This window comes from Sardina pilchardus, chromosome 9 (assembly GCF_963854185.1).
Source record: "Sardina pilchardus chromosome 9, fSarPil1.1, whole genome shotgun sequence".
NCBI lineage: Eukaryota > Metazoa > Chordata > Actinopteri > Clupeiformes > Clupeidae > Sardina > Sardina pilchardus.
Genome location: NC_085002.1, coordinates 2,682,421 through 2,690,855, shown reverse-complemented (window position 1 = coordinate 2,690,855; position 8,435 = coordinate 2,682,421). Strand labels below are relative to the sequence as shown.

Genomic DNA, 8,435 nt, shown 5'->3' with positions numbered 1-8,435 from the left:
GAGATGTGTTTGAAAGGTCTGCTTTACGTCTGTAAGATGCATTCTAGAAAGAGTTTGCTCATCTGGTAGATGTTTTGTTAAGATCTTCAAACTGTGTTTAGGTAGATAAAACAGAGTGACGACACTCCCATACAGTAAGATACCGTGGAAAAAAATGGCAGCACTTTCCCATGCCAGTATCCGGGTTATGGGAGTTTTGGAACTATTACTGTAACAGCCAATCTCTTGGTCAGTCAATGAGTTTATTGATTACACTCTCCAGCATCCAGAAATACGATTCCACCCTCCTGCGATTCAGCCATTCAACGCAGGTTATTTGGAACTTTTGATCGTGTGGTGGCGACCAACAATTCATGGGTTTCATAAGGTTCCTTTCCACAGGTGTATTAATCAAGCACCATGTCTGCATTGATCATCAAGGTGCTTGATTTCATACACCTGTAGAAAGGGACCTGATGTAACCCATGAATTGTAAGTTATGTGGAGTATCCTATGAAGCTCGATAAGTGGGTTAGAGAAGTATGTTGCGCTCAAAGTATGCTGTCATGAGAAAGTGGCTCTGTTTTAGCGTCGTTGTATCACCATGGTATCTTATGCTGCCAACCAAATTTGCTCGGGATTGTGTGCTAAGTTATTGCTCAAATTGTGTAAAACTACCACCTACTGACCAATCAATTACCTTGAAAAACAAAGTTATCTCATAAGATTAGGTCATATCCTACAGATGGAGCTCTGCCTCTCCAAACGTTTTGAATCTCACAGGCACTTTTTCACAGCCACTACTATGGGCGTGCATACCATACAATATCTGATATACACAGTCATGACACATCTCCTTTACAAACAAACCTGATAAGGTCCTTTCATCTTCTGACTGCTTATAGGCTATGTTGGAGCATTACATGACTGCAGCTCTGACAGACAACAGCTAAAGCAGCTAGACAGCTAGCACTACACTACAGTCTGGGGGCATAAACATATACTGTAGTAGGGGCTCACAGATATGCTGTCAGAAGGCTATCTAACCAGCAGAGGGCAGCAGAGAGCTCCTCCAGGGGACAAGCAGGAAATAACCCATGCCCATATATGGACCTGGAAAACGTTACCTGATTTCTTATTGTCTCCTGCTGAGTCTTGATTGTGGCAAAAGCTGTACTTATCGAGTGTCAAATATCACTCAGACCCCCAAAATAAGTTTTATTATAAAATAAATGTGGGTTTAGACTTGAAGAGCTCTATAAGAGAGATAGAATGGTGTGCCACAGCCTGAAATTGTGGCATGGGAAAATTTTTTGAAGTTGTAATATTAATGTCTATTTACCTTGTATGAGTGTCAGTAATTGCATGTGATCACAGCCGATGCTCAGATACACATTGCTTGCTCTCTCACCAGATGATCTGAGTCCCATTGAACCACAGTGATGATAGTGGCTTTGCTGTGGTCTGGGCATCTTCCTGCCTTGATATAGGGTCTGCCCTGTTAGTTCCTTTTTCTTTTTCTTTTTTTTTTTTGCCTGTCATAGGACAGCACAGAGTGAGACGGGGAACAAGTGAGAGAGAGATGGGGTGGGATCAGGAAATGACCGAAGGTCCGACTCAAACTTGGGTTCCCGTGGGCATTTTTTGCATGCTTGGTCCGCTTTCCAAGTATGCCTTTGTGTTACATATTACATTTACATATTAAATACCATGTAAAAATATTCAAAACCAAAAACAACTGAACCTCAGATGACTTGGTTTCAATGGTTCCCTGTCCCTGTGTATACATGTGGTATGTTTTGTATGTTTAGCCCCTGGACAATAGCCTACTGTACATGTTTGAAAATATTTGAATAATAATAAAAAAAAGGTTTATATCCTGAGGCAGTGATGATTACCTGGAAGAGAGATGGAGAGGAGGTGTGGGACGATGTGGATCATCCCACAAAGGCAAATCAGCTGATTAGTGAAGGCTACAGGCTAGTGATAAACTCACTGCAGTGGCAGCAAATGAATGCAAGAGCAAGACGGCCCACAAGCTCCTCAGGCTGTTAGCACCATGGGATTTGTTGTTCAACTCATACTTTGTTTCAGTCTTCTTCCCTTATCTACCACCGGTGAGTCTTTATATGTGTTTATGCTTACAGTATGATACCTATTTGGCAGTGACTTTTGTATAGATCGAGTGTATACATGTAAGAATGTATAACATTCGGTAACTCATTCTGAGTCTTGACTGTGATCTGGCAACACTTCTATGCTATGCACACACCTCTGTAAAAAGTAATAGCTTTCCTTACTTAAAATGTTCTAGTAAGTAGAATTCACTTTATTGTCTGTTAGAGATCACTTGCGTAAAATGTGTGTTGCTTAATTTTGAGGTAGAAAAGTAAACAATCAAGTAAACTATACTTGGATAGCTGACGTTTTTTTCTGCAAAGTGAAATTAGTTTGTTAACCTTAATTACCTGTTAGTTAACCTACCTGTTAGTTAACCTTACTTACCTGTTAATTAACCTTGCTATTTAAAAGCATGCAAACTGATTGCAGTAGATGACGTTTTCTGTTTTGTTACTATATACCATGATGCACATATGGTCCTCTTTTGTTACAGGTGATGACTCTGACAGCACAGGTACTTCATAGATTTACACTGGGCGTGCCCAGGCACACTGATTAACAATATGCATCACACGTTATTGCCTTCAACACTCTGGAAATGGAAGTGTGTAAAGGCATGTTGCTATGACATTTCTGCATGCACTTTTACAGTAAATTATGAGCCTGTTGGCTATCTGAGTGGAATGCATATAGGCCTACTGTCAGAGGTGGGTACAATTACATCAAAAACTATTTTGTTACAAAATACAAATACTGGCTTAGAAAATGTAACAAATAAAAATACAAAATACTGATGTGAAAAATGTATTTAATTAAAATACAAGTAATTAGTAATTAGAAAATACAAAAATACCCCCACAATAATCATGGTGTACCAACTTTTAAAATAAACTACAAGAAATCCTATTTTTTTTTTATTGGCTGACAGAGGCCTAAATTCTTTACTTTGGGCTGAAGTAGCCTGGTCCTACCATACTCTCGTACATTCATAATGTACAGAGAGTCTGGCCACTTTCCATTGCCAAGCACGAATTTCCTTGAATGAGGATACTTTATTGTTTAAAACAATTGGATCTGCCCAAAGCCACTCAGATCTGCCATAACCAATCGCTATACGTTTGGTCGCGAGGAGACATGCTCAAACTAGCAACCTCAACATCATCATTCTCAGCTACTCCCTCTGTTCGCTGATTGGACCTGCACATTTTTGTTTTGAGAAAACCTGTAAATATACCGCAGGCCCATACATAGTGAAGTGAAATGAAAACTGAACGGAAGTACGTAGGAAGGCGGAGCCAGGCTACCTATGAAGTAGATCTAGTAAAAAAAAATAATTAGCATCCCATATCAATATAAACGATGATTGAACTGACAACAAGCAGGCTTTGCAACAGTGGAATCAACTGTGATAAAGCAAACTACCCCCATGATTTTCCGTGTTCAATGAAAGTAGTACGAGATTGAACAGGTTAGCCTTTTTAAATTGAACAGCATTTCCCTTTTTGTTCTATAAATGCATGCCTTTGCCTTCATACATGACTGACAACACCGGGGACAAATAAAGTAACATCCTGTAAGGTGTCTCAATAAACAGAATTAATTAACTGGGTGGTGAAAACTCGAGACTGTTTCGCATCGGGGAGGTTTTTGCCTCAGTCTCCTCCATTATTTCTGCAGATCAGGACGCCTTGGTTGATCCCTTACATAAATCCTCATGTCAAAGGTTATGGTCATGGGGTTCATGTCATGTTCTCCCTCAGTGTCTTATCTGTATCGTTTTCAAATTTTAGTCTTGTTGCACTTGACACACCTGACAATTCAAGCTCCTGAGTCCTGAAGTCAACTTTCAGACATGATCTTAGGAGATGATGATGACAACAGAAAAGACACATCTAATGCTTTTAAGTTGTCTACATGGTGACATAAAATCAAGGCTGGTTCTAGCCTGCTACATCTGGGTGGGCTGGAATAAAATAGCAAAGCAGTCAAATTGGATCAAAATGGACATAAACACATATGCATGTTGAGATTGGTGCTCGGGCCTATGTGTTTCAGAGCTAGACAACAATGAGGTTGAATTTACAGAATGTTTCAAAGTACAGTGTGCTTAAAGATTGTAGTAGCGGTGTGGTCTTCATCAATTTAAAGCTTTTTAAAGTATTACACAGTTATGTACCAGCCAGCTATCATTCCACTCAATGCCATCTCATCTACATCCAAGCTGGGCTTGAGCCCAAGAGACATCACCGGTCACCCTCCCTTTTCTTACTGAGTAACTCCTAGGCAACAAGAAACCACAAAGGAAAAAAAAAAACAACGTTCAAAACCAGGTTCACCAAGATTCCGACCTTTGGCTCCCAGACTATGATAAGCATAGTATATTGTCATGATTATATAGGTAAGAGGCTATATTTAACTGAGTGATGAATTTTTGGCTAATTTGAGGGGGAAAATTACAGATTTTTGTTCGTATTTAAGTATTTGAAATACTCTAAATACAATCCCTCAAAATATTTTGTTACAAATTACATTTGATTTTTTCCAATCCTGCAAAATACAAATTACAAAATACACTAAAGTAATTAAATACGTATTTAAAATACATATAATTGAAATACTGCCCATGTCTGCCTACTGTGTGTGTGTGTGTGTGTGTATATATATATTTATCTCCCTCAACAATGGAATGCTCTTTTCTGATTGGCTGATGGGGTGGCCATTAACTTCGTATAACCTGCTACCTGTGAAGTAGTTCCCGTATCACACTTGAATATTAATTCGCCAAACTCGTTGCGAAGTTTAAATGAACTGTCACGTTGCATCCAAGCTGAAATACAGACGTGCAGAACCATAGTAACATTGTAGCATATGACGGAGGTGGATTGTAGCTAGTTGGATGCCATGTAGGCTATAAAAGTAGCGATCTTTCAAAGTTAAAGTTAATCAGAATCCTGGGATATACCCGCTTGACAACGGGAGAGATAGAACTAACGACTGGCTTTTGGCCGTAGCAACCAGCCATTTAGAACTAACGACTGGCCTTTGGCCATAGCAACCATCCATTTAGAACTAGTAACGGCAGTTTTGTCCTGCAAGTAGAAAGTTGATATGTGGCGGAAAGTAGTCCCACAGTCGACAGTTTTAGCGATGTTAACGGACGCAACGGTGGAATAAAACTATGTTCTAAATATACAGGTTGTGAATACAAACGGGAGATAAGCGGGATAACGGCCTTCGAGGTCGACCGGTTCGATGGAAATAATGGCACGGCGGAGGTAACTCCGTCTCCGTGCTTCGCACGTCGCCGGAGTTCTAGACCTCCACCTAGCCATTATTTCCATCGAACCGGTCACCTCGTCGGCCGTTATCCCTTACATATATATATAGCCTACTATATTTATTATATGGCTCTCTAGAATGTTGAGGGAGCTCCCATTCACTTTGAATGGGCCTCTCAACGTTCTACCGGTCCGTTATATTTGCATAATGACCGCTCCGGAGGTATAATGACCGCTGGCAATGGCAACGGGTTCACTCCGCTAGTTGTTGCGGAAGCCACGAAATGGTAGCCAAGTCATTGCTAAAGACACATTGAGATAAGTGTAAGTGTAAGTGTAATTCCCTTCAGTACGAAGCAAAACCCCTCCGCTGCGCGTCGGGGTTCTGTCCGTCCTGTCGGGAATTATTTTCCGTTATCTCCCTCAACAATGGAATTCTCTTCTCTGATTGGCTGATGGGGTGGCCATTAACTTCGTATAACCTGCTACCTGTGAAGTAGTTCCCGTATCACACTTGAATATTAATTCGCCAAACTCGTTGCGAAGTTTAAATGAACTGTCAGGTTGCATACAAGCTGAAATACAGACGTGCAGAACCATAGTAACATTGTAGCATATGACGGAGGTGGATTGTAGCTAGTTGGATGCCATGTAGGCTATAAAAGTAGCGATCTTTCAAAGTTAAAGTTAATCAGAATCCTGGGAAATGCCCGCTTGACAACGGGAGAGATAGAACTAACGACTGGCTTTTGGCCGTAGCAACCAGCCATTTAGAACTAACGACTGGCCTTTGGCCATAGCAACCATCCATTTTAGAACTAGTAACGGCAGTTTTGTCCTGCAAGTAGAAAGTTGATATGTGGCGGAAAGTAGTCCCACAGTCAAGACAGTTTTAGCGATGTTAACGGACGCAACGGTGGAATAAAACTATGTTCTAAATATACAGGTTATGAATACAAACGGGAGATAAGCGGGATAACGGCCTTCGAGGTCGACCGGTTCGATGGAAATAATGGCACGGCGGAGGTAACTCCGTCTCCGTGCTTCGCACGTCGCCGGAGTTCTAGACCTCCACCTAGCCATTATTTCCATCGAACCGGTCACCTCGTCGGCCGTTATCCCTTACATAATGACCGGCGTTCTATAGCCTACATTATCCCTTATATGTTTCATTTGTAAATACTTGATAAATGAATGTATCATTGAAACATTTATAATTAGGTTAGTTAAATATGTTTATGTCAATTCAGTGAAGGCTACCTCAACTCAACAAGTAAACTAATGTCTGCCTTGATTCAGCTCCATAGATGTTATGACACAACTATACAGTATATTGCAATAAGTCTGGCTATCACCATACTCAGCCCAATCTTTTAAGATTTCAATTTGAGCATGTTATAGAATATACATCTAATTATGCAATGTGCAAATATATGTCTAACTACATAAAAAATAGTTATTAAATGTTTTCTTTTTCTCTTTGCTCGATTACCAATGATTCATCATTTGTTCATGTTTTCTTGTATTGGTGCACTTCTGCGTGTGTGTGTGTGTGTGTGTGTGTAGAACATATGCTGGACTTACAGGTGGATGTGGATTTCCCTGGCAACGATGTGCTGCAGATCTGCTCCCCTGATGTGCTCCACTGCCAGCGTGCCTGCAGCCAGCATCACTCCTGCCAGTTCTTCACCTTCATCAGGCCTGACTGGCCCCAGGACAACAGGTGCCTTAACCCATCACACCACCACTAGTTCACAAAACATACACCACAAATATACCGTACGTGCTAGAGAAAGACAACAGGTGCCTTAACCCATCACACCACCACTAGTTCACAAACATACACCACAAATATACCGTACGTGCCAGAGAAAGACAACAGGTGCCTTAACCCATCACACCACCACTAGTTCACAAACATACACCACAAATATACTGTACGTGCTAGAGAAAGACAACAGGTGCCTTATAACTCATCACACCACCACTAGTTCACAAAACATACACCACAAATATACATACAGTAACAGAGAAATTCATATTGCAAATTTTTGCAATATGAATTGCAATATTTGCAATTTTCAAGGTCTGTGAGATTTGTAACGATATCTGTTTTGTGCCCCTGTCTGCCCAGGAAATTCTACTGTTACCTCAAGCGCACAGCCTCTGGGACACCTACAGAGACCAATCTGAAGGGGGTGACATCAGGCTACTCCCTTAAAACCTGTGAGGAGCCAGGAGAGAGAGGTGCGTCTAGTGGAAGAGTCATTGAGCACATGTACATGTGTTTTTAATGCATGTTGAGTCATCCAATCTCAAGTGGGCAGTTCCCAACAACTACATAGGGTTGCCAACCATTCTGTAAAATACGGAATCGTCTCGGTTTTGAAAGGGAAAAGATGTGTTCTGTATTGAACTGATACTTGAGAATCAACTCAGTGGAAATCCATGGCAGCTTGGTATAATACGTAATGAACAAAGAATACAATTCATGCAAGATAAAAGGAAACCTTACCACACTTTACCAAACCTTGCTGACACTGAATCCCAACAGTAGTAGGCCTATTATAGACATACCGGTAAATTCAAAACATCTGATGGGATTCCTTGTGAATTTATTGTGGGCAAAACATACTTATATTTGTCATATACAATTTACAGTCAATCATAGCTTGGCAAATATTCAACTTCTAAAATAATTGACCTACAGTTGAAGACACTTCAAAAGTAATAATCGAAGGAACTTTAGTCATTTTAAAAAACTGCGTTTTTAAGGCTCCATATCTCAGAAACTATAAGATACAAGCCTAATCTTTTGTAAAGTAGTTGTTGAGTATATCATTATTGACCTATATATGAAAGATTCACTTTCTGAAATATCTCACTTTATGTATAATGTAAGTAGAATATACTGTATGAGATATTCGCTTTTTGAACTAAATTATGGAAAAAAATGATTTTTTGTACAATATTAAAACATTTTTGAGATACACAATGTGATCTGTTGACATTTCTACAATAATCAAATTGCTTTGTCGTCCTTTTAAATTCAGACGA

The 8,435-nt window shown here is 40.1% G+C and overlaps 1 protein-coding gene across 1 annotated transcript in view; it reads left to right on the top strand.

The window, feature by feature from the left end:
• The first annotated feature begins 2,021 nt into the window (after positions 1 to 2,021).
• LOC134092408 (plasma kallikrein-like) overlaps positions 2,022 to 8,435 on the top strand; it is a 7,332-nt gene continuing 918 nt past the window's right edge. The window contains exons 1-5 of the mRNA XM_062545251.1: positions 2,022 to 2,096; positions 2,594 to 2,614; positions 6,945 to 7,101; positions 7,513 to 7,625; positions 8,432 to 8,435. The exon at positions 8,432 to 8,435 is cut by the window's right edge and continues 47 nt beyond it. Of these exons, the coding sequence (XP_062401235.1) occupies positions 2,039 to 2,096; positions 2,594 to 2,614; positions 6,945 to 7,101; positions 7,513 to 7,625; positions 8,432 to 8,435 (353 nt within the window). The 5' untranslated portion in view covers positions 2,022 to 2,038. The remainder of the gene's footprint in view (positions 2,097 to 2,593; positions 2,615 to 6,944; positions 7,102 to 7,512; positions 7,626 to 8,431) is intronic.